General features: G+C 36.3%; 1 protein-coding gene across 3 annotated transcripts; it reads right to left on the reverse strand.

Moving 5' to 3' along the window:
• Positions 1-296: 296 nt before the first annotated feature.
• Positions 297-26417, reverse strand: LOC110783344 (uncharacterized). 3 transcript variants are annotated; one of them, XM_021987674.2, is made up of 35 exons: positions 26122-26417; positions 24620-24787; positions 24416-24505; positions 24100-24236; positions 23914-24004; positions 23674-23756; positions 23456-23562; positions 22726-22878; positions 22026-22090; positions 20958-21045; positions 20738-20816; positions 20535-20643; positions 20095-20154; positions 18989-19107; positions 16723-17095; positions 16448-16632; positions 16301-16373; positions 15235-15385; positions 14964-15130; positions 14513-14863; positions 13775-13942; positions 13382-13675; positions 13029-13205; positions 9565-9828; positions 8799-8897; positions 8533-8717; positions 7958-8293; positions 6971-7124; positions 6743-6853; positions 6441-6608; positions 4278-4404; positions 2474-2632; positions 2277-2389; positions 2124-2183; positions 297-772 (listed from the first exon to the last, which is right to left on the reverse strand). In XM_021987674.2, exons 1-35 carry the CDS (start codon positions 26332-26334, stop codon positions 569-571), a joined length of 5481 nt encoding a protein of 1826 aa, XP_021843366.1. In that variant the 5' UTR covers positions 26335-26417; the 3' UTR covers positions 297-568. The 3 variants fall into 3 exon arrangements, with proteins under 3 accessions (XP_021843366.1, XP_056682996.1, XP_056682997.1); XM_056827018.1 differs by lacking the exons at positions 297-772; positions 2124-2183; positions 2277-2389 and having other exon boundaries at positions 2493-2632; positions 4278-4364; XM_056827019.1 differs by lacking the exons at positions 297-772; positions 2124-2183; positions 2277-2389; positions 2474-2632; positions 4278-4404 and having other exon boundaries at positions 6468-6608; positions 8073-8293.
• Between the last annotated feature and the right edge of the window lie 1222 nt (positions 26418-27639).

Here is a 27639-nt window from a genome sequence, read left to right on the forward strand (position 1 = left end):
CCGATCTAATCTAGTTATTTCTGATCCGATCTTATCTAATTCTTAAGGATTAAGGATATACGATTTATAATCAAAATTTTAAACAGATGAAGATTAAAAAATAAAAGTCAGAAATAAATAATCCCTGCGTTCTTGTTTATTTCTCACTTATAGGGAGTATCTATTTGCCCGTCCTTTGGGGATTCTTCAAGCTTTAGCGGAAGGAACCAAACTGCTTTTTAAAGAAAACTTTTTTCCATCTAGGGGGAATGAAAATGAATGGCAATGCATTCTGTCAATGATGGAATGAAAAGAGATGACAAAACAATGAAAAGAGGGTAGTTTATATTGTAATAATTCATCCAAATAGTTGAACCAAAATTGTAACTCGTACAATTAGTGTCCCAAAATGTCGAACTTTTACATAAAATGAGTAGACAGTGTAACTGTGTAAGTAAACATATTTTGGCACTAGTTCTTCCGCTTTCCTTTTGTACAAAATTCAATTACCATCTCGATAAATCTTCGTTTTACAGCGGTTCACTTCATGCCTTCATGGTTTAGTGCCAATCCAAAATTTCAAGATGTCTCAACATGGGGACATTGGGACTATTTGCAAGTTCTCGAGGAAGATGACGCAGTTTTTCAATAACGATTTTGCCAGTTCGTTTTTTTCAGTTTCGCACAACTGAACTACATTTTCCTTAAACCCGATGTCTACGGCAGTTGTAGGTTGAATAGCTCCATAGAGTTCAATCACTTGCAGCAAACACTCTGCGGCAGCAACATGGACCTAGAGTTGAATAAGAATAGAATAGAGGCACCTTGTAAGTTGTAAGATCACGTTTATAAATTACAACAACAACAACAACAACAACAAAGCCTTAATCCCAAAATGATTTGGGATCGGCTAACATGATCGTCAATGTGACATGAATCGACGTTTATGAATTTAAACCTAACAAAAAAAAAAGCATACAACTACCAAAAAAGACATAGTCACAATAAGCTAGAAAATTAAAACTCCCACCACTCTTCATGAGAAAACAAGAGGAATTATCCAGTGTCGTTAATGAATGCATCATATCTTAGTAATTGTAAATTTTCTACAGAATTAGAGTAGATCATTCCTTGGAGTGATGCATTTATTCTTAGACGGTTTAATTTCTCAGGCAAAAGAATAACACCCATGGAAAACTAATTAAACATATAAACAATAACGCATACTCTGTACGAGAGTAGCTTCCCTATTACTCCCTCCGTTCCTAAATAAGTGTCACATTTCCTTTTTTGGCGTTCCCTTATAAGTGTCACATTTCTATTTTTGAACCTATACTTTTCCCACTTTTTCATACACTTTTCACATTTTTCCATACACTTTTCCCACTTTTCTATAAATCATGATTACTTTTACTTACACATTCTACACTTTTCTACTTTTCAATCCCCACATCAACTTTTATTTGTACTTTATTCAATTAAACAATTATCTACTTTATCATTTCCCCAAAAAAACATTCACAATCATTAACTCTTACACACTTTACAATTTTATTAATTACCGCGCCAGAGCCCAAATGTGACACTTATTTAGGAACGGAGGGAGTACTATTTAAGGTACAATTGGGTTGGGTGGAATATCAAATTGCACTTGGCAATACAGAGAGTAGTCAGTAGCTAGTTTCTTGTACTTCCTCCGTCCCTTTTTATTTTTTACAACACTTGGAATATTTCCTTTTATATTATAGCATAAAGTTCCTAACGTTCTGTCAAAGATCGTGCCAAGTAATTATTTAAGCCAATCAAATTCATTAGGCAATTAAATCTCTAACACTTTCCTATTGGAACATTAAATCTTTATTAGATAAAAGTGGAAATATTAGTATTAAGTTATTAACAAATATAATTTGCATTTTAAGTAAAAAAAATAAAAAAGGAATCTTTGTTCATATTAATTATTTGTTAAATCGCGTGCATGATACCAAACGTAAAGAATAAAATGGGACGGAGGGAGTAACAGTCACAGAATTGGAGGTGGATGGTAATTGAGGCAGGTCAAATGACAAAAAAAAACCGAGACACACACGAATTCAACAGGTTTTCTGATTGCAGAAGCATAATACACCAGAAAGTAAACCACATACCTGTGCGATCTTCACGGTGCTAATACAATCCACAATTTTGCCAGATACAGTGATGAATAACTGAAAAAGATACGAAGAGGGTTACAATAATACAATACAACAAAAAAGGGAGAATAACTGTAACCAATGTGAAATAATCAAATTTGGCCGAACCTCGTGGATAAATGCCATTACACCAGCAAGCAAAGGGTCTTCTTGGGAGCCACATACATCAGCTTTTAACTTTGAACAGAGCTTCTTAATGGTAAGAAATGCCGATACTTTAACTGTTCATAACAAGAGCGTAAGCAAAAATTGCTAATAATAATTTTTAGATCGGTAATCAAATCATACTATCATAGTCGAATTACCTGTCCAGGGCAATGCAGGTGACAAGGCGTGTGACAACAACAACATCAAGTTTTTCTTTTGTTGAAGAACGTCCTTCATGGGAGCAACATTTATGCAAGATGTAGTGCAGTCTAAAATGTTACTACGTGGCACATAATTATCTTCTTCCTTATCCGAACCTGCCGTTGTCAGACCATACATGCAACAGTTATCAAGACCATTCAAATACCATAATACCATACATAAGGCATGGAGTTCAAATTTAAAGACGTGAAGCAGGCAACAGATCCAGACAACATAGCATGATAAGCTCTTTACAGTTCCAATTGAGCTTCAGAAGTATAATTATATTAATTTTCCTTAATTAAGATTAAAGTCATAATTCATCAAGCCTCCTGCATGGTTTTTCGGAAGGGAAGGTAAAAACTCAATCAATTTGCGATGAACCTGGTTTCAGGTAGAAACTACCGGAAGGATTTCAGTTCAGTCAACTAGATCTAGTTATCAAGCAAGGGAATACAAAACTCATAAATGTAAGGAAACAGGATGGATTTCCTAAAGTAACTTCATAGATAATCTAAAGATTAACAAGATAAGATCAGGCATAAAAGGTGCCTCCTAAGATTTTAGGCATCTCAATGATGTGAAAGAATCAAAGAAAACATGCATCTGTATAAGAAACACGTAAAGTTGATGAAACCAAGAAATGTTGGTTTAGCAAGTCAATCTCCTGCGATCTGTATAAGAACACGCTGGTCAATATGCAAGCTATTGAACTGTTTTCCCCTGTGAATGTGCTTGAAATATCAAAAGTTAAAAAAGTATCTGTTACAGGAAAGGCTAAAGTTGCTGGAAGGATCAGTGCACCATGATTATTATCAATGCCAATCAAAAGCCAAACAACACTGCGTCAATTTTTGTGGTACTTGCAACCAGAGACAAAAGAAGAAGAAAAAAACATTTTCTAACAAATTGATGCTCATGAATTCATGATTCTACATTGTCCCAGAAGAAAACTGATTATGTGAAACTTCAGTGAACAGAATGGACAAGCTAGCATGAAAATATTTACGGGATCTCCGAGGAAACAAAGTTGAGTAGTTTGTGGGTGAGACTGTGGGAGTAATTAACTACTCAAGACAAGAAGATGATGCTCTGTGGGTACTGGGTACAACCGTACAAGTACAACAATAAACCTCTGTAATATGGGAAAATTGTCCCGCAACAATGAGTATAATGATGCCCAAATGATCCATGTAATATGTACAAAGGCAGACCTAAAATTATTTTTGCCCAATTGGCACCCCAATGAAACATAAAAACCTCTGAACAACACCTTTGATTTTAGGTCTTTAAAATAAATTAACTGAAACCCAATTTCTTTTGGCACCCCAACTCAACTCCCCAAGTATTTTAAAATTCTGAATCCACCCGGATTACTTAGATGTCTGGCTATGAACTGATGGTGTTGGACTTAAAAAGTGAAAAAAGAGCAGCATCAGTAGAACGAAATTGCGACAGAAACACCTAAATAATCACCTAGATGGAATAGGACTAATATATGATGATATTGACACAGTGATTCTGCGACAGAAACACCTAAATAATCAAAATTCCTTTTAAATAAATTGAACATGGCGTAACATGATAAAAGACAAAACAACCACTCAATGCATCAGATTCCAGCACAGTGAACATATCATGACTAAACAAGGGTTTGGGTTTATGGTCTTTAATTAGGGCCTAGGTTTATATTATGTTGAAGTAGTATCTACACAGCCCATACTTTGAAAAGTTATATATAAATATCATTTCACATGCTACCTAATTTCAGAGAAGCGCTTCCTGATGATTCTTGCGTAGATTTACCACCGGCAGCTGGATCAAACATCTCACATAGCAACGGGAACACTGCATTAAAGAACTCAGGTGAATCGAAAGACTTGATAACCTACAAATGAAGAGGGAAAATGTTAATATTGTATCTCAACGGCTAACCAATGTTAATGGTCCTCTTGCACAGACCAACGTACTGTCGGTCCTTAAAAATTACAGTATAAATTTCCTCGTAGAAAGATTCATCTAGTCTTCTTTTTCTTTTCAGATCAACACTTTCTAATTGGTTAAGAGCAGGTTTTCTTGTATGGATAAAACTAAGTTAGAAGCTGTTGTAATGTTAACAGCTATTGAAGCAGATGAGGGTAGTTTCTGGTATAGGAACCGGTCCATAGACAACGCAAAATTGAACTGTCTTTTCTGAATGCAAGTGTAGTCAACAAAGAAAGAAGAACTCCAGTCACACAAGCTAGACAGTAATCAGTTGTCATGTCATGCTGTAGAAAAACATACTGATTACTTTCCTATGGAGTATTGAAGAAAGAGAGATAAAATGATACCGATTTTATTTATTTATAATCGGATCAGTTGGGACATAGAGGGCTAGAGTGCAGAGCCCGCGGCATCTGCCTTGACAAAGTGGTGTACAGCTTCTGCCTTGACAAAGTGGTGTAATTACCATTAAACTACTATACTTGGCAACTAAGATACTCCGTCTGTTCAAAACATATGGCGCCAACCCTTTACAAGGTTGAAATTTGACCTTTTCTCGAAGTAAATTGATAAACAATACTACAAAATGACAGTATAAAAGTACTTTTCATTATCGGTAACAACATATTTTTCACAACTTATGGCTATAAGATTTTGGGAAAGATTAAGGGTCAAAACTCATCCTCGAAAACTGGAATTACTTCTAAAACAAAGGGAGTATACAAATATATAGTATTCATCCTTTTAATTATTTGACTCCAAGATTTCTACTTGATGTTGCAGTTCTGTAACAGAGACGCAAGTTATTTATTAATCTCCGCTTAAATATGCGTTTTATAAATTTTGTAAGAACAACATATTCCTAGTAAAGTTTCCTCATTCTAAAAGTAAATAAGAAATAATCTTACAATAAAGAATAGTTCTCTCCTTGTTGACACTTCTTTTTAGTGCATAACATAAATCTCCAGCAGCAAACTCAAGTTTACATGTGACATCTAGTGATGATTGTTTACCAGAACTTTGAATTAGCGTATTGACAGAGGAAAGCAGGAACGAGGCATACATTAGAGGAAAGCAGGAGCGAGGCATACATAAGAGTAGTGAAGATGAAGAAGACATGGCATGAAACTAGTTTTTTTTTCGTTCAAGCAAGAGTCCAGTTACTCCAGTACTTATGTCATTCTGTGCAACACATTAGCACTATAGGGCAACAAAAAAAATGGAACATTATCAGACTGAAACAGGGACATAAGGACTGAAAAAATAGCTATATAGCTAGAGAAAGAAATTCTGAGCCAAGTCTAAAAGTCACAGAAGATCGAGAGAAGGATGTGCTCAGCGTTTAACTATGCTAGGGCCAGAGGAGGGCAAGAAACTATGTATTCAAGGAAGTGCACCAAGGATGGAAGATAGTTTTTTAAGAATGAGTCCTTTGATTTTAATCAACACGAAGTGGCAGAATCAGTATTGGAAGTCAACCCAAAAAGATTAGAGAAAGCAAGTAAGAACATTTATTAGGGACAACCTTAGGATGAGAGCCTGAACTAGGATTCTGTCAATCTCAGTGCCGAATAGTACCTTCAAAAAATGTCACGACTACATATTGATCTGGATGCCTCGACTTACAGGTGAACACACCACTCATCCTAAACAGTCCCCCATTCATCAGATACCAGTATACCACTCCTGCGGCATTCTGCCCCAGCTTCTACCACCCAGCCTATACAGCTATACTCTATACATTGAAAAACATGTACTCTCTCCCTTGCAAAGTAACCCTGCTCTATTTTCAGAATACTTCAAAGTTGCTGTCCTTATTACCAATTGGTTCAATTTTATTTCTCTCAATTTGTGGAATGCACTAGGATGAAAACTGTAAAAGAAGGTGATTTCATTCACTACGGAGTATTTCATAACTAAGAAGCTGAATATAAGTACCTGATCTAAAGCACATAGAGCTGCTTCTTGAAATTTCTTCTGCTTCTTTGTGCATGCAGTGGTAACCACACTTAAGACATCATTAGCAGCTGATGGATCAGCAGAAGAAATTGCACCGTGGCAAGATGTGCAAAGGGAAGCTAATGCATTTAGAAGAGCCTCCTTTCCCTGTTGCAAAATCAAGTTCGAACAAACATCAGTTAAAGTTGGAACAGAACATAGACATGAATGAGTGGTCAGTTCTTCTCAAAATTCACAAAAGTAGACTCTAGGAAAGAAGTTATAAGCAGAAAACTACACACCTCCCACAGTCGGCCAGGAATCTCCTTCAGTAACGAACTCAGCAGAACTTGACAGTAAGTGGAAAGCGATTCATGCAATGTCTCACTAAGTTTAGTAATTGCCTGTGCCGCCTTTTGTCACCCAAAGTAGTTCATATAAAGGAAAAAGATGTCAATAACATAATCTACAAATATATCCAGAGATTTGAGCCACATGAGCTCATTGATGACAAAAGGCAGAGTTTTGACCTTTCGTTTGGAACTCCAAGACGATGAAGAGATGCTATCTGTAATAAGTGATACCATCTCTCCCAAATACAATTGAAGAGTGACGTTATCGCCACTAGTATTTTCTTCCCACACCTCTTCAAATAAACCAGAAACGTGCTTGTCGTCCTCAAATCTGCAAATCCAAGGGAAAGTTAAATTCAATCATACTCTGTCAACTCAAATTAAAAATAAAAATATAATAACAACAATAACAATAATATGCAGTAGTAATAATAACAATAATAATAAGTAATAATATCATAATAATACTGAGATAAGATGCAAAGCTCCCAAAATGGATTACTAGTTAGCTGAAATACAAATTCTTTGTCATATTTTGATGACCCCGACTCCCCGAGAATGGATCAAAGAAACACACCTCATATGGCATGTACTTCGTTACCAATTTACATTCTCGGGATGATATCTTCACAGCTATCATTCATTTCCATAGTTCACAAAATATGACATTACATCAGCCCACCTATGGCCAGTCAGGCTCAAGCTTGATCTGCTCCAACACACAACTAAATAAACCCCCCCCCCCCCCCCCCCCCCCCCCCCCCCCCAAAAAAAAAAAAAAACAACAACAACGTAATCAGTAACACGGCTAAAAAGCCCCACCATCGCCTCCTTTACCACTTTCTTTCTTTCCTGTAGATTAATTTCTCTCTTCCTCCCTCTCTCCCCTGATTTCAAATGTTAAATCAGGTAGTTAACCAAGAATGCAAGAAACATTTGTGTTGGAAGGACAAGCTCAAGGAAGTGAGGGTTGCCGGTTGCATTACAGATAGAAAGAAACAGAGAACAGAGACTACACAGCAACAGGTTTATCTGGAAGCCAACACTAAGTTTCTAACACTGACGAACTTGTAAGTTGTAACAAGTAAAAGATGCATTATTAAGCATAGAATGATAAATATTCATCCGAAGAAATGTGTAAATGCCTAATATCCTGATCCAGACCTTGACATGAAAATGACGGGTAATATTGTCACATGATAACCACTCAAAACATCAGCAGCTAAGGACGCGCAGCTTTTTAACAGAAGTGCACAGGACACCTGAGCATTCCTATCACCTGCATGTAATGCAGCCACTTCATCAATAAACTGCTGAGCCTGGGTAGGAGTTGAATACTTCAGGGCCATCGCAAAAGCACTGGCAAAGGCACGCTTAGCAGAACCGCTTCTTTCCTCAATGACAGCAGGGAACAAAAGCCTCAACAAAGATCCTGTGAAGGGTTTAATCTCGAGATTGACTCTTTGTACTAGTAAAGTAATAAAAGATGCTACACCAACCCTGGAAGTCACAAAAAGAAAAGAGTGAACTATGAGGAAAAAATTGTCTAAATCAGCAACTAAGACATTTGAGTATTTGACCATAAGATTATCTTTACTAACTTGCATATTAAACATGTTACAAAATTTTGTAAGCTGTGGTACAGTTCAAATCATAAACAGAATGACTCTGACCTAACTATGAAAAGGGAGGAAAAAGAGGTTATGTATGCACCCGAGACCCCTAGTTTAATTTCATACCTAGTGTTCAGGCCAACCCCGGATCTGACCAACTGAGCAAGCCGAGGAACCAAGAGATCTAATGACGGCTGATCTACTACATCAATGCATAGCTCGAGAGTTTCCCACATTGCAGAACCTTTTGCAATTGAAATCCGTAAATTTTCGAGCTTATCTTTCTGTACACCGATGTTTGCCGCATGCAACTACGATAGAGAAAAAATTGAATAGGTCAAGCTGGCTTCAGAATAAAGCACATGTCAGTTGAAATATTATATTTACGATACCTCAACATAATTGAGTCCTTGGTCTTCCAGGCTTGACAAACTCTCAAGCATGCAAGTCACTAAATCTGCCAAATGCGGACGGATAGAGACTCCTGCACCCTGAAATTTACAGCACTATATTATATAAAGCCAGATATATCTACCATGATATGGAAAAATCAAATCTTAAACATTTACAATATCAAATTTTAAATACAATAGAAAGTACTTCAGTTTAGTAGTTTACAAATCACATACAATCTTTCCATATTATTCAATCAACTGTCTTATTACACTTATTCATTAAAATTTTGTTTAGTGAAGATCTTTTCTCATAAAAGAAATGCGTAGTATACAACTTCTACAACAAAAATAGCCTTGTGCACAGCACAGATCACCAAACTAGAAAAAGCTTTAATGCTCATTCTATCACACATTACCGTTGCAACAAACTAGCAGATATAATTTTACACTACAGCGTTAGAATTTAACTATTATTGTCAACTGAAAGTCGATAGTTTGAGACACAAACCCATCACAGTCTTCAGCAGCAAAACGAAGTAAAGATTCATAGTAAAATGCATAGCATAAATCATTCAAGAGTAATCAAGACACATAAGGAATACAGCTGGACAGAAGAAAACTTTGACCGTCACATTCTTTTCTTTCCCAAATATAATTTAATCTGATAGACAAATGACAGCCACGAGAAAATTAATATTCAGTCCTGCTAGAAGTTACAGGCATATGACAAGTAGACTATAACAATTGACGCGTAGTTGCTAACCTTTGCAAGCTTCATAACCACTCCAATAGATGCCTTGCGTACGCTATCAACTTTACTCATAATCCCTTCTGCCAACAGTAGAGGCAGCACAATATCCATAGCTTGGCTAGTTATAGATTTATCAGTGAGTGAAACATCACAGAGCCTAATAGTGAGAGAACTGACAGCACGACATAACTTATCACCGGAACTCCTAACAGTTTCCTTTATATCATCCATTGCACGGAATGCAGCCATCCAGAGTCTTTTAAGATGCATCCCAATCTGAAAAAAAAATGTGGCGTTTCTTATTAATATGGGCAAACTAATGAAAACATAAAGATAGGACACATATAAGTGCAACTTTAGACTCAACAACTAAACCCTGAATGTGATAATGTCATAATCTGATAAAAAGTCAAAGATTAAATACCTGAGCACATCTGTTGCGGATCAAGATTAAAAACATTCCTCATGTAGTCACACTTTGATGACAATAAAGATGGTTATCTAATGAGTTACAAGCCTTACACAGTTACACCGATCACAAACTGAGTTGGCAAATTAGAAATACATCGTATGAGATTTCATTAAAGTAACTCCAGTCATTTCTAAATGAAATTTATAATTTATACTCCCTGCCTTCCTAACTATTCTAGTACAAGTTTCACTATTAATATCTATATTATATATATTAGTAAAAAAAAATTAAAATTATATTTGAAATATATACATTGAAACTAATCAATCAAAATATTAAACTATAACATTTGATTTTTATTAGTAAGAATATGTGGTCTAAGTTAGTATATGAATATTGTAAAATGCAAATTGTTGCGAGTATGTAGGAAAGGAGGGAGTGCTTGAGAATATACCTCCAGGACCCTGTTATTTAATGAAGCAAAGAGCATCTACAAATTTGAAAAGTTCGGAATGTATGAGTCAAATGTTTTCCTCCATGTGATACTCCCTCCGTCCCAGAATACTCGTTACACTTTCCTTTTTCATCCATCCCAAATTACTCGTTACACTTTTTTTCTAACCCATGTGATGTCCCTTTCTCACTTTGGCCCACCACACAAATATTTTAATTTCAACTCTCCTATCCTTCAATATAAAAATATCATACATTCTCTTTCCTCTAATATTAAAATACCCCACTAACTTCCATCAGGGGCGGATCCAGGAATTTATAAATGGGGTCCAAATTTTTTTTTTTTATTTGCTTTCTAATTTCTCATATTTGCTCTTTTTATAGGGTTAATGTTGAGAAGTAAGTAGACGAAATATTAAAAACGTTATAATAAAATACGTGGATGATTTATGATCTTTAATTTTGGTTTTTCATAACAATAAAACTCAACACTTAGTTCAAATTACAACAATAATTTGGCGCAATTTCAATTTAAAATGAAAAAACGAGTTTATCATAATCTGAAAGAGATTTACTTTATTACAATAATTGTTACTGAACAAATAGTACACAAAAACCCTAATAAGAAAAAGGAACATCATTCTTAACGCTTATGGGGCATTATGCTATTATATACGAAGGAATTAATTAAGCCTCTAAGTCTAAGAAACATGCAACTATAAGTCTATAAAAGTGGAGTATTAAAATACATTATTAGAAGTATATGTTATGGAAATTGCAAAACCTTTTTGAAGAAAAAATAACAATCCTTTTTTTTTTTTGTAAAAGCAAAATCATGAACCATTATAGGGGAAACAAAAAAAAAAGGGATGACGGAAAAACGACTTGTAAAAGGAGATAAAAAAATCATATTTAGCCTCCGTTTAAGAGGATTCGAACCCAGGTCCCATGTGTGACATAGTATTCAAGCAACCATTCTGCTACAAGTATATTTCCTTGTCACTAATATAAGTTAATTAGACATAACTTAAATATTTCAAGTGCAATTAATTACCCAATATCAATTTTACAGTTTTTTTCCAAAAATAATGGGGGTCCCTTTGGACCCCTCGGGGTCTATATAGGTCGCCCCTGACTTCCATCACATCTACTTTCTAATAAAATAATATTGATAACCATACAACTACTTATCACATTAAATTGTGTGCCCAGGGGAGTGTAATGACTATTCTGTGACGGAGGGAGTAGTAAAGAGTACAATCCGTGTAACAGATTTAGTGATGGATGGATTGCAATGATGCAGAAGGCAACAGATCATCACATAAAGCTTATGGATCATGTAGCAGCTTTTCTTTAAATTCATAATGCAAATCCTCTAATTTGAATACAGGGAAGAGAGCTTATCAGAAGACCACGAGGTATGCACTATCACACTATGCACACTATGTCCCAAGGTAATACTAGTCATTTTTGTTATATGATTGTCTGCAACTGCATTACACATAATACCTTCCTCTTTTCTCATTTTCTACGGAAACTGAGATAACTGGCACATCCATTCTAAAAACATACACACAAACACACACACACACACAGCAACAAAGACCCTACTTTATGAAGCCTTACCACTAACTAGTCTAGACTACTAGAGAGATTATTTCCAAAACAGCTGCAGAAGAAGTTCCGTTAAAGCAAAGCATATTTTGAATAAGTGTAAGTCACTATTTTAGAGAACCCATTCGGGGAATCATCACACATGCATAGCGCACAAACACATGTATGTCTTTATGAATATAAATATATACACATGCATATTTTACACACCTCACAAGCCCCAACACACCTCACATGCACATGACACAAGAGATACACATGTGCGTGCAAGCACACTCATGACACAAACATGAGAACAAGCGCGCACACACACGTACACATGGCTGCACACACAAACACAGGAAACACATGCACTATCACACATGTTCAAACACGGGTGTCCTCACATGCATAAGCTTACGTGAGATATCATACACTAAGAGAGACATCTACTATTCTACTTAACCGTGAAAAGACTGTCATCTTTCACACAGGCCGCAAATTTGAGTGAAACTGTGGAACATTCACGTTGTAAATTTTTAATTTACTCAAAAAAAAAAACTATAGCAGACAAAAAAACTAATCAATACAGATGATCCTCCCAAGTGGTAAGATGTAGCAAAAAGGCATGCAACTAACTCACGGAGCCATCCACCATCAAATTATATACGAAATCTATTTCCACTTTAGCCCTCGGAATAAGGTAATTACACACAAAATATCATGTTTCCTCCATGCTTGGCCTTTATTAGGGGACTCATCATTACCAATTATCATCCCAAGCAGCTGGAAATGGAAGTTGCATTGCAATACTTGCAGGCTAAGAAGTTAAATTTAGATCTTTTTCTCTATAATAAAGGTAAGATGGTCCACTAAGAAGAGGAGAAGAGGAAAACCACCTCCCAGAAGATTGTCCTCAAAAACAGAAGTTGGCTACTCAGTCCAAGTGTGGAATACAAGAAAAAGGCACAAAATCAAAGCAGGAATTTTCATCAATATATTTTGACTTTTTTCTTACATGTTCAAACCTGCGTCCCTGAATAATATCTGCTAGTGCAAGACACGAAGACTCGCGGGAACGCCAAAGCCTAGATCCACACTGCATCAATAAATCATCTAGAATAAGATCTAAGTGTTCATCGATTGTTTTCTTCGAATCAGCGACAAGTGACTTCCATATGTGTGCCATAGCATCCTGACATTAAGAACAGTAAATGTCAGGCCGTGAATTAGAATTATGATAATCAATGTGGAGAGAAATGTTGGCAATGATTTTTAAAATATAAATAAGAATAGAACAGAAGAATTCTTATAAAAGCATGTAGAAGGTAAGCACCAAAAGAACTCAAGACATGACTCAGGACTCCTTACCTGAACATTCTTATCAGGATCATATTGATAACGAACCAGCCTTGGAATCAACAAACGGAGATGGGGTTGAAGAGCATCCCCAGCATGTTTTGCTATCCTGGAAAATCCAAAGGCAGCTCCCCTCTTAGAATTTAGAGCCGCCTGATAATTAGCGAGGTCCATAAACTTATATATTAGGTCTGGCTGGCCCATCTCGTTCGCCATGTTGCACAGCTCCTTATATGTGCTCAGTTTTCCCCCACTGGGACTATCACCGATAGTTCCCTCTTGAAAGACTTCTGAATCTTCTACCAGCTAGAGGTTGCGACCGGGAGAATAAATATAAAAATTAATTTTTGTCCAACATCTACACCTAAAATCCTGATGAAACAAAAATATACAAAGCATATTTACCTTGACAGCTCTCTTTCTCTTCCCTGAACCCGTCAAAGTGCCAACAAGTGCATTCACTAAGCTCTTCTTCATTAAATCATCACCAAGTTCATAAACAAGACTCATTCCTTGTGATGCTAACTCCTGAACAAGTTCATTTTGCTCGCCCAATAGATGCGAGAAGGCTTCCTGTGATCGAAAAGCAACACAACCCCCACCCCCAAATAAAAAAGAAAAGGATAAATGAATGTTAATTATCTCCACAACCAGGTAGGCAAAAAGTATGATAGTACCCTATCAACCTTGAGAAATATACTCTATACAGATATACTGAGTTGCAGTTGTACATAAACATCCAAAAAAAGATAATATTGCAGCATAGGGAAATTCGAAGTAACAGGATAGGTGAAGCAAACCAATCCGCAAAACCTTGTTAGATCAGACAAGAGTCACATAATTACAAAAAGCAAAAAACAGAAGGGATGAACACAATTAAATCTACTTTCATGCTTATTACTATCATTTTAAAAAAAGTTACACGCAACCCGATGTGCTACACTTGTTTTGGCACAGAAACCATATTACTAACCCGGTTTCAAAATGATCTTAACACTTTCCGTTTTAGTCTGTTTCATTCACTGCATCAGAAATAAAGAGCACAGAGCAGAAGGACAAGCTATCCACTAGCAAAGCTAACATACATGGTTTCATACTTTCAATTTCGAACTTGGATTTTTAGGTTAAGATGCATTTGCAAACCTGGATGTCAGGAAGCAATTTCTGAATTGTATGATGACGGCCACAAAACATGGTCAATGACAGCAACCAGACAGTCCCAGCACAACGCTCCTCTTTCCTGCTGCTGTATAAAAGATTTTCAAATATTTTTTTGGTGATCGAATCCCTAACCATATCTCGAGCATCTTTATTGGATTCATTCTCTTCATTATAATTTTTTTTCAACCACGAAGAAGAAACATCTTCCAGAAGAAAGTTTGAAGTCATAGAAAGTGAGGTATAGTTGGTCTTCAATATAACATCAGCATTCACAGGAACAGCGCCCCAAAAAAACGCAAGAGCCTCCCCAGCAGCAAATAGAACATCCTCAACCTGTGCAACCCAAGATTTTCAAATAGCAGATCATTTTTCTTTGGTAACTAGTGCACTGGAAAAACGTAATGTTAGAATGAATTAAGTTAATAACACATACCTTTGACCGGCAAAGACCAAAAATAAGTTCTAGAGCAACATTATGACAAGGTGAGACTTCCTTCATACATATATGCCCCAGAGAAATAGCAATTTTTTTAATTGCTTTTGTATCATCTCCAGCAAGAAGTTTGCTCAGCTTCTCCCGCAGAACGGTCAGCACAGAGGCTACAAATTTTTACATTAGCAACAACTTTGTAAAACGATATACTATATATGGTTCACGAGGATACATCAAAACCAACAATAGAATTCATCAGGTTGTACTTTACCTGGACCAGAATCATAAACAATTGATGGCAATGCCACACGTAATCCAATATGACCAAGTGCTTGCATTGCAATGGAAGCCACTGCTGCAGTTTCAAGGTTAACAATATTGACCAGGCTTTTTAGAGTATCCTGAAGTACCGCCTCTGGCACCTACCACATTTTCAGAATATAAGTGCTTCCAGTCATAGTAAAAGAATTAACGTTTTATTTTAAATTTATTGAAATTCTTAAGCTGAGAACAAAATCAGTTTTGTTACAGCAAGAAAACAGAAAGAACCTCACAATTCATAAATTCAATAAAGCAAGAGTGCTGAAAGCAACTTCCCCAAGAATCCCAACTACCCCATAATTGCCCTCGGGGGAAACAAAATGAACTACACCATAATCTTAGGCCACTGGAATTCAGCACTTTGAAGATGGCAAAGCTTCTGGTGACAAGAGAAAGGCAATTGCTGGACAATAGAAGGTTGTAAAAAGGTGAAATGCCAAAATGAGTCCCTGGTGACCTGATACTTTATGGGTGGGATTCTTGGGAGGAAGGGTTGGGTCAGGATGACAGCAGTGAGTCTAGTTATTCAATCAATAAGTGTTTTTTCCCTTACATTTTTTTAGTTATTCAATCTAAAACCACAGCCCACCAGCCTAATCACACAGTACCAAATTCAAAATTTTCAAAAATAATGATTATTAAAGAAAAAAATAGTGTACTGTAAAAATTAGGAAAGACCAAGCAAGCAGCAAGAAGGTAAAAATAAAAAAAACGCATTTGACTTTGTTCAGTTCATTGTTTCCCAGGTATCAAACTCCAATTGTCATCATTTTTCACTTCATACACATTATATGGCCCATTCACCCATTGGCACCTGTTGTACTACCAAATCTAATGCCTCGATCTTTATTCTATAAGCCGAATCTTGAGGAGTTTGGTGTCCACTTAAAATGAACTCGTTTTTTTATACACTCTTATAAATTTTAGTTTCAAATATTATGAGTTATCGTCTTATCATACATGATTTTGGAATTGAAGCACGAATCTCGTGTATTAAAGAATGTAATCTCACAAACCTCAGGTATTCTTGATACACAATCAGCAGTGACAAACCCTATTGCACACAATGCCCCATGCTGCAGTTCGAATCTGAAACCAAATCAACCCAACAATCAGTACATAATTACTAAACCACAACTTAATCACAGTATAACTGAGCGAACCTTATTTTCTGTGGTCCACTAATAGTAGTGATTAATTCACTTATCAGAGAAGATGAAGTGGCCACAGGACACGCTGAAGAAGCTACACCAAGCAAACGTGCTGCAGATTCACGCGTATCATAGTCTACATGTCCCAGTAATTTCTTTAACCAGATAAGTTTTGAGGCATAGCGCGATGCCACCATCTAGTTCACAAGGAAGAACATATCAGCAGAGAGGGAGTAAATGCGCAGGGAAGAAGGGCAGGGAGAGGTAGATTCACCAATGATAGGTACCTCTGGAAAGTGAGCTGCAATGTCAATCAAAGCCTTGGAAGCATTAGCATGCAACTCAGCAGAACCTTCAACAGCCATAGCATGTTCAATAAGCGAGCACAAAGCTTCCACAGTCGGCAGGAATTCAGCTTTCTTAGGGTCATCTTGCAACATATCAGACTCAAAGCACTTCAAAAGAAATTTGATCATGGCATCATATGTCTTGGAGGGAAAAAGGAGATGTTCCCTCGTTTCTATTTCTGCAAACTCTAACACTTTTGGTTGGTGCTTGATTATACATTCCAACATGTCTCTAACCCTGGGATATTTAAGATCTATCTTTTGGCTAATAGATCTTCCTTCATCAGGGAACAACCCCTGGGTTGCCATTTCCCTAAAAGGAAGAAACATGAAATTAAAGAGACTTAAACAAATGACAAGCAGCAGGGGAGAAAGAGCAGAAATAATTAAACTAATAACATTCACCACTTTTTCTACTGACAACAACCCGAAAATTAAGTGCCAGTCACAACATTCCGCAGTTTTTCTCTATCCAAAGTATCTCAACCAGTAGCCTAGATTGGCCATAACTGCACCAGGTACCTGGCCTCAGAAAAATTTAGTGCACTCTCAATGGGAGGTACGAGTAAGTTAGATGTCACTGACTCACTCATGTAGTAACGTCAGATTAATGTTTCATATAATGAGATAGATTCATCCCTCTGAAAAAGAAATTATGGAGCCATTTGCATTTCCTAACAGCCATCTAAGACCTGGTTCAAAATATTTCCCTAGAACAGGAGCGAAACTAATTTTCTCTGACACTTTTCATGGTACATAATATGAATCAACACTTGGACGATTACAGAAAACAAAGAGAAAGTAAATAAATATAATAAAAAAAATTATGCAGCCTATAGGACCCATTATTAGGCCTTAAAATACATAATAGTAAATCAATCTACCACGGGAAATTTAGAGTGAACGTTCGCCAGCCGAGGCTGATAGGTTGTATGCTACCAAGGATGTTCTTCATTTTTGTTGTTGGACAACTAGTTTAATTATACAATAATATTTCACTTTCAGAGTTTCAGAACAATTTTAGGCTCCGTTTATGTGCAGCTAAATATCAGTTAGTCCTTTTTTAGAGCTTGTTTCATCCTCCATCTTAAACTATCAATTCCATACACAAAATACAGTACAATAGTAAATAGATAGGTGAGAGCTCATTTATGAACGTGGCATTTATTGTGGAAACAATAATTGAAAAGAATTCATTAATTAAATGACTTACGGGATATATTAAAGCATATACATGAGCATTTACTTAATGAACCATATATGAAGAAAATCTAGGTTGTGAGCTCATCTCAATAATAAACGTGAACCTATATTGAACTCAGTCACTACTAAATGATCTGATTCAAGCTAGGATCTGAGTCAAGCTTTAGCCAGAGCTCTATCAATTTAAACAAGATAGAACATATATGCTATGTTACCCGGACTCGGATACAAGTATTGGCAGATTGACTACATGGAAATATCTAACCACAGTAATTTATAATTGATCATTAGTTTCCTCTTTGGCAAATGCAAATGCAAAGGCAAAGTTCATCCAACTTCTGACCCAGCACATGTTCCTATTTTCCAGTTTCTAAGTTCATAGCTGAAAATAATTGAATGAAAAAAATCCGAAAAAAGAAAAATAGCTTCCTCATTCACAGATTTTTCCGCTTCATCTCTAATATATATCTTTTTTCATCCTCTGCATCATATTTAGCTACTTGAGAGTTTCCATTTGAAATTTTCTTAGCTTTGAAATGTAAACCACTTTGTCATACAGTATCAACACAATCAATAAGAAGCAATGCAACTACATAGCCATTGGGTTATCCAAGGAGGAAATTTCTTCAAGAAAATAAATAGTTTTTACTATCTTAGTAACGCGCCAAATTCAGAGGTGGTGCCATGAGAAATTTTTCTCGAAACTGTAACTGGAGTTTTTAGAAAAAGGTTAAGGCTTGTCAATATATGTGCAAATATACAATAAAAAGACAAGTGCTATGTGCATTGAATATGTATCACCACACCAAGAGCCCAAAAACTAGTGAGAGTGATTTGACCATAAAGCAGTCATGACCAGATGCTTCATCTGAATATCATATGCGCTAAAGAGATTTCACATCCAGAAGATTTTTAATAATTCAAAAAGAAGTTGACAAGCAATAAAAATACTCACAAATAAAAGATGATTTGGACAGTTACTACAATTGAAAGCTACTAGTACCGTATATCCAACTTTGGGTCAGCAGCTGCAACCATACATAGAAACCGGCTAGGACAGTGCTGCAAATCAAACAATGATGTCGCCCACCTCACAGCACAAAATCGCACCTCGCTTTTGTCCTTCAGAACATTTTTGAAAAGAAATTTTATCAGAAAACGGGATTCATAAACGACTGAACCTATGTTACTCAGACACGAGTGTCGGTGTCGTGTCCGACAAGGTGTCGGAGTATCCGACACCCCGATCTAAATATTTGCAGACACTCCGACACAGTCAAAGGAGTGTCTTGACTTGTGTTTTAGACACGGCTCTTAGACAAAGTGTCGATAAAAAATAGCGACACTTTTTGTAAAAGTTTTAAAATAACTATTAAATTAATAATAAAATAAAGATTAAAATATTAATAAATAATAAAATAAAAATAACAAAATAAGATAAAAGGTCGTGAAAGAGTTGAAAAGTCATTATATAATCCCTCAAAAAGTAAACATATAATAAATAAATAAATAAATAAATATAAAAAAGCTGAAATGAATAAATGATATCACGTGGGTTTGTTCCCTCTTCCCACATACTCCTGACAGACCCACACCTTAGGTCTTTATTTTTAATAAAGGTCAAAAAGAAAAGAAAAAGGAGCAAAGCCCAATAAATCAGTAAACCACGCCCACCACTCCACCAACGCTAAACAGAAAACTCCTTCAACGCAAAACAGAGGATGAAGACCGCCGGAAATCATGGATGATTCTGAAACATGAGTGAAATCAAAGATTGAAGAGTACAGTACGCACGATTTTTTATCTACAATAAAAGCCCCAATGTGTTTTTTCTTCTCTCGTCTTCCCCGGCCTTCAATTTCTAGATCTAGGGTTTCGAATTTGAATTTTTTTACTCAATTTTTTTTTTTGCTTCCGATTTCGACACTGCATTTCGGACTCTTTTCCGACACCGGTGTCGACACCTCCCCGGACACGTGTCGTGTGTCGTGTCGCGGGTCGGGTCGTGTCGACACCGACACCAGCCGTCCGATGAAGTGTCGGAGTAACGTAGGACTGAACAAACAATAGAATAATAGATAGAAGCACAAACAAAATAAAATGTATTACCACTTGGGAATTATCAAGCAAGAGTTGCTCCAAATCTTTTAATATGCTTGCTGATGCTCCCTGATGTTCACAACCAGAATTCAGAGGTAAGAGCAAGAGAAAGGAATACTGAGCCCAGAAACAAGTGTTCTGGGAAATCCTATTTCCATGGAGTTCCAGTGAACAAAGCTAAAGCAATGGAGTTTACCAGCACACTTGAAAAAATCCAACAGACATACTAGTCGTTATCAATCACAAATGACGCATACTGACAAGAAAGCATACCCCCACACCTCCCTCTCAAAAATGAAAGTATCTACAACCAGGATACCTAAGAATTAAGAGAAATGTACGGCAGGCACATGTGGAAGAGTAATAAAACAGCAAATTGACATTAATGTAATGTTGATAATGATATCCTTAGAGGTTAGAGCTAGGAATACAGGCAGAACAAAGATTACCTTATAAGCAGTGGCCAGGGAACTTGTAGCCTCTTGAATAACTAATCGGAGAAACTGAGACTCGGACTTCAAAGCATCAAAAAGACGAACAGCCATGTCTATCTTATCCCTGAAAGAAGCAGTTATGATCAGAACACTTTCCACGAGAGAATTAAGAAGGGGCAAAGGGAATTGGACAATGGAGGAATGTCCTCAGAGATTACCTGAAAAGCGTAGGCATACGCTGAGCAAGCATTCCAATTGCTTGATAAGCAAATGTCCTGGTCTCCCGAGATATAGTATCTGCACAAACACATCTTACATTCAGTACGGAAAGACTATGCCTCCGTTAAACAAAGGTTAAGCATTACAAAGTTAACAAACTATAAAAATATTAAAAACCTAGCAAAGTACAGCACAAAAAGAAACTTTTTTTGGATATACCTGCTTCCCGATTGTTATTCCCATCAAGAGACTTCAGAATTCCAGTCAAAATGAGTGGGCCCATAAGCTTAAGTTGATCCATTCTTGCCTGAAAAATTGACAGGAGCATGAAAGAATAAATAAGTGCAATAAATAAACCACTCATAAATGAACTGTGTTATAGTCATTCGGCTATTAGACGGTATGCAGAAAATAAAAAAGTTACAACTCAAAATCCCTTTACTATTAGTTTTTTAACATTCAGAGATATCAGCTAATTTGGGAGTAAATGAGTAAAGAGTGCACGTTATCTAATAAACAAACTCAAAACCAGGACAGAAATTACTCTCACAAACAAATTGATAAAAGAGCCACCAAGAGAAAAATACGCGAGTCGAACGAGACCACTATTATCTCTATAGAATAAGAGCCAAAGTCGAACGAGACCACTATTATCTCTATAGAATAAGAGCCAATCACTTTCTATACGGCAATGAGTCCTGACATCTGAAAGTTGTACCAAACTAACAAGTTAATGTATAACAAAACAAATATATTAAGAACTTAGGTTAGTTGTCAGACACCAAATAATCACCTACAATCTCATGTACATGTGCAATCATCAAGACTCAAAGTCCACTCTCTCTGCATTGGCTCTCAAAAACACCATGGACATGGGATGCTCAGTCATCCAACTCCTTAATGGAATCCAGATATCTCACTGTGGATTTTGAATTTCCAGGTGTCTTATCACCAACCACTTTCAAAATCTATGATTGTCACCCAATGTCGAATCTATAATTATCATTCAGTTTTGCGATTCTTGTAACTAAGGAATAGCATCACCCTGAATCAAAATCTATTATTGCTATTAATCTCCATTCTTCGACTGTAGCTTCATGGCTTACTCAAAAGAGGTGTAAACAAAACATATTCCCTTTTGATGAGGAAACGCAACAAAAACTAAGTTTCGTGTTACTCAACACTATTAATATTATTACAAATTTATTATAGCATGCTGTTACGAAATACGGAGGAAGTATTTGATAACTCAACTGAAAAAACTTATACCAACACAATAACCCTTACATGTTTAAGAACCCAGAACGCAAATTCCATTCCTGACTGCTTTAGTCTTGGTGTAGTGTCATTTCCTGTCATAAACATTTTTCAAAGAGCATATCAGGTACATGATCTAATTCCACAAGGAGGAATCAACACACAGCCTAATGTAAAAATGGACTGTGTATGTAACAAAAAGTTTGAGATTAAAAAAAAAAAGTCACTCTGGATTTACTGCAATTTCCCGTCAGCTAGTAACATTAGCTATTAAGATTTTTTTTGTAAAATCAGATGTTGGTTTAAGTATTAAAATGGCTACTTTCTGAAAGAGGCAGCTATGTAACCTATACCAACAGCAAAAGCCAAAAAGCAGCTCCAAATCTTTTCATTTTGGACCGGAAGTCTAGCTCCTCAGCCAATAAAAAGGCCAAATATTTACCAAACATATAGTACTATAGTAGTATTTATGTAATGTGACCACATTTGCAAGCTAAAAGCCATTTTCACAAACACGCACAAGCCCCGCAAGCCGCAAATCAGGGATATATAAATCTCCGTACACATCAAAAATAATACGACAGAAACCACAAATACACATCTACAACGATGTATATTCTTCCAAGAATCAAAGAGAACCCTGCAGTATCCTGGAAAAGCACGATGAGGTCCACGACTGCTTTCCAGAAGATTTATGTTTCAGGAATCAAAGTGAGTGCAACAAACATACCATAAATACAGGCAAAAATGCACTGCAAAGTCGAAGGAAAACTATTTGCAGCAGAAATGGACCGACAGAACACAGACATCAGCCTAGCCTTCAAAGGATAAAATGCAGGTACGACTTTGTTCTCTGGAGCAATAGTTTCCGCAGCAGCATTACCTGATAAACAAAGGGTGTCATAGAGATGAGAATGGAATAGACTATTTACTAAAACTAATATTCTCAGAAATTTCTTAGACTGGATAGCTTTAAGGTGATGCACTACACCACTAACAATAAGTGTTCACACTGCAGCAACATTCTAAAACCACAAAATAGTGTATTTGGCATGACTATTGTACGAAAGTAAATGCATCCAAAACTATACAATTTCCTTACAGGGTCTGTATTGGGTATTACTCAGTAAATTACAATTTGGGTGGAGTTTAGAAGACAGTCACAGATTTTCGAATAGAGAGTTGATATTTTCTCATTAACACTAACAATAGCTTCTACCAAAAAAATGAACCTTTATTCATAATATCTTAGGGTCTTGAACCAAAGTTCAATGGCCCTTTCATCTGTTGTATTTATTTTCAATATCAATGAGATGTCATAGTAAGTCGTGATGAAAGTAATTTGGTACTCAGGAGAGGGGGGGGGGGTTAAACGGGCAAAACGGGAAGATAAGGAGCGTTAAATTCAGTAAATTAGAATTGGAGACGCATGTGCACAGCTAACTAACCAAATATCTTACCATTGAATAGTAAAAACAACTTTCTGACAAGAGTTGGATTATCTAAATCAGCAACCGAACCCTTCTTCTTCAAGAGTCCCTCCCCTATCTTGGCAACAGGCTCTTGACTTGCATACATATATTACAGAAACATATCAGGATCCACATCTCTCGTGAAAGCTTCAATATTGTAATATATTAGCTCCCAAGATACATACACCTTGAGTATGTAAGTTTACCTATCTGCAGCGGCAGCTAGATATATCGGGTAAACAATATCTGCCGGAAGGTCCATGGATTCAATGACATTCAATATCCCCAACTGCCAGAGGAAGAGACGGTAAAAATACGGGGGGAAATAAATAAATAAAATCAGCACTTGCACACAATGCAAAAAATTAATTAAAAAAGATGAAGAGAAAACCATCAACCAGAGAAAGAAAAATAAAAGAGTGGATAAAGCATTGAACTGATGTTACCTTCCTACTCAAAAGAATCTCATTCTTTAGTGGTTGCTTCGCAGTGACGCGTTCTGCCTGAGATATAGAAAGACCAGCTGGACATCCGCCACTGAAAAAACACCATATCAATTCACAGTACAAGAGGCCGAAAAGGAACACTAAAACCCCAAAATTACATAACCTTGAAGGCTAGCTAGATTAGACCTTGCGGATGAAGGTTGGTACAAGACAGTATGGAAGCAAAATTCAACAAACATTTCAGAGTCCTGAGAACCCCTCATCATCTTATATTTTGCAGCAAAGTCTTCATCAATTTTAGCAGAATGGGCTTCACCAATGACCTGAAGCCAGCAATAGTAGATAAGGTTAGATGTTGAGAGATTGAGACTTGAGAAAGCTCCATACTAAAAAATGCAGGGGGAAGAGAACAGGGCATCCTCATGCGCCTGACTTACAACAGAATAAATCACAACAATTTGCCATCAAGGAGACAGATTTTTTAGTTTTTATTGAAGTATACCTTTACAGCTATTCTCAATATTATTGCTTGATGTTGAGGAGGAAGCTTTGAGATGTTCACCAAAAGACTGGGAGCCATACTTTTCTGAACCTGTGAAGAAGTACAAGGAAACAATTTTTTGAAGAGGTTGCTTGAAACAAAAATAGAGTGTCATTTGATCTTGAAAGATTGGAATTCAGGCAAAGTAAAGAAATCAACTCAAACCTCTATCTCTGAGCGATCAAATGCCATCTCAATGTAGATGATGCAAAAGTTCCGGACCATTGGAGCAGTGCTTGCTTCTGTATACATACTCCACAATTCGGACAATGGCAATCCAATTCCTGCCTCATGTTTTACTCGCTTATTTACATGACTCAGTATTTCAAGTACCTACTTCATACAGCAACAACATAGAAACCAATAAGAATGAAAATCCGCCATTCTCTTGCCAACCAAGCAAGTTTATGAATTCTTGAATTATTCAAGAGCACTTAATAATAAAAGAAATTAAAGTTGTGCGGTGAAGCCAGTGTTTAGAATGCAACCACACTGTATTACAATAGAATCACATGGAAAAAATAAACCAAAGGTCAAACCGTCAAATAACAACTCCTTTTAAGCTTCTTATATTTGAGTATGGTTAAACACACTTTCTAATCGTCCCTCCACCACATATGACATATGGAACAACCTTATGCACCATAGATGAAGCATAGAAATTACTTAGACTTTTATGCCAAAGAGCTATCTTGTAGAAAGAATGTCTATCCTAAAAACACGCTTTGCAACAATTGCAAATGGATCCATTAGCAATTCTAGCAAAAGAAAAACATTGTCTTGTACGGTCAATTGCACAAATTTCTTGTAGACATTCGTATTGTTATTACCAACTTACCAATGACCTAAAAGTCACCTAACCTCGCAAAATGCTCAACATTATTTCCTCTTTTCGTACATTATAAGTTGTTCGTTTCTCAATTCAGGAGAGCAAACAGCACTTACATTATAAGTTGCTATCCAAAACACACACACTATTAAATGGCTATTGGACCCTAAACACACACACACTATTGGTTTAATCCATGAGATCCTCAATGTGTAGCAAATGATTGATGATCTTCATCTTTTACATATTTACCGAAAACGAATTCTGCTAGTACGATCAATCACCGTTAACCTCCAACTACAATCCGTTCACTAAAAGTCTAAAACCATGCTTAACCATCAAGTAACTAAAGATAACAAATAAAATCACTCAAAGTTCAACCAAACTTCAATTACTTTCATCCTCAATCATCAAAAACCCTAACCATCAAATTCAAAACACATAATGCAGTAAACAAGTCGAAATTTAAAGAAATTCAATCCGCAACACACAAAATGGAGAGATCCTCAAGGCTTAGCAAATGATCGATGCTGTTCCTCTTTTACATATTTACCGAAACCGAATTCTGCTAGTACGATCAATCACCGTTAACCTCCAACTACAATCCGTTCACTAAAACCATGCTTAACCATCAAGTAACTAAAGATAACTAATAAAATCACTCAAAATTCAACCAAACTTCAATTACTTTCATCCTTAATTATCGTAAACAAATTCAAAACACATAATGCAATAATCAAGTCGAAATTTAAACAAATTGAATCCGCAAAACACAAAATGCGAAAACAATACCAAAATTCAATAGAAAAGGAGAGATGAAAAAGAGTGATTAGAGGACCTTGTTTCGAATTGCAGTGGATTGAGAGGTAAGACAAGCGAGAGCGCAAGGAAGAAGCCTGGCGAGTAAGCTTTCGAGCTTGGAATCGTCGCAGAAAGCTAAGTTAGTAAGCATTCTCTCCAACCTTTCTTCTCTTTCCTTGTCGGAGATAGCCGCCATAGCTGATAACAACGTCGACGGTGCCAGCGACGGCGACGGCGAGGATTCCGCCATTGATTTTCGCTTCAGCTTTGTACTTCTTTGTTGCTTTGGTGTATGTTTTGCAGTGAAGTTTTGAGAATGTAGAAACTTGAGAGTTCGGGCTTAGTCCGAATTTGGTCGGTCTTTTATTTATTTTTACCATTCGGTTCACCTTTAGGGCTATTTCGGGGCGAGTTCTAAATGGATAGGTTTCAGTCCTCTCCCGATTATTGTTGCGGAGGATCGAACACGGAGTCCTCCCTAACCATTTCTTTGTTTGTTAATGGTTGTATCACCAAGGATACATGTAGAATGTAATCAACTATGCTTAGAATAGATAGAGCAAATACCTTCTTTTTTGCTCTGTTTGGTTAATTGAATTTGACTGAAATTAACTTATCTAAATTTAACTGAACTTATTTGAACGTAATTTTGCTGCAAAAAACCTTGGTTCTTGCCTTATTGGTGTATGTTTAAATAGATTAGCAATATCAAACAGATACCCACTATTTGATCCACTCGTAGTATATGAAATGAGCGGAACCTGAATCAAATTATTTTTTAGGTAGTGAGAGTCGTAAAGGGAAAGGCAATAAACATAAATTTTAATTCTTGTTGCAACCATTATATTCGCTCACTTTAACTAAAAACCTCTCACGAAAATTTTGAACCAATTAAATTGAGACGAAAAGTATTATTTTTCATTTTTTATATGTTAGAGTTGTTGTAAAAAAAATGTAATACTAAGCTTTTGTCCTATGTGCTTGTATCTTGTGAACACGTGGACAACAAATATTTGAGCATACCTTGCAAAGTTGCAATTTACAATAATCAATTAGATGGAGAACATTCTCGTCCTTCATTAGTAAATTGATATTGTCATGCGAATTTTAAATTTCTACACCCAACTAAACAAATTAGCTTTGGCATTACGTGTGTTATAAGTTTTTATGAAAATTGGAGTTTTATGTAACCAAACGGCCCTTACTGCGATTGATATTGGACTACTTTGATCAACATCAATTTCTCAACATCCACTTCCACTTAAATAGGCAATTTTTCAGAAAAATGTTGTTGTTATGGAGACTGATTTCGGTTAAACGTTAGAAGAGCTCAAAATTTCTAACATACTCATTTCATGAAGTTATCAACAATATCCACACAAGTTTGTGAAAAACTTATTTTTCTCCCGGTTCTGCAACAAAACTCGCCAATTGAATTGTCGATTTTAGTTTAAGTAAAATCTCCAATTGTTATGAAAATGGACACGTCTTTATAAGCTGGAGAATTGAGTTTTGATAAATTTGATATAATGGGAAATGATTTTGCGCAACCTAC

Source organism: Spinacia oleracea, chromosome 4, assembly GCF_020520425.1.
Source record: "Spinacia oleracea cultivar Varoflay chromosome 4, BTI_SOV_V1, whole genome shotgun sequence".
In the NCBI taxonomy this organism is placed as follows: Eukaryota; Viridiplantae; Streptophyta; class Magnoliopsida; order Caryophyllales; family Amaranthaceae; genus Spinacia; species Spinacia oleracea.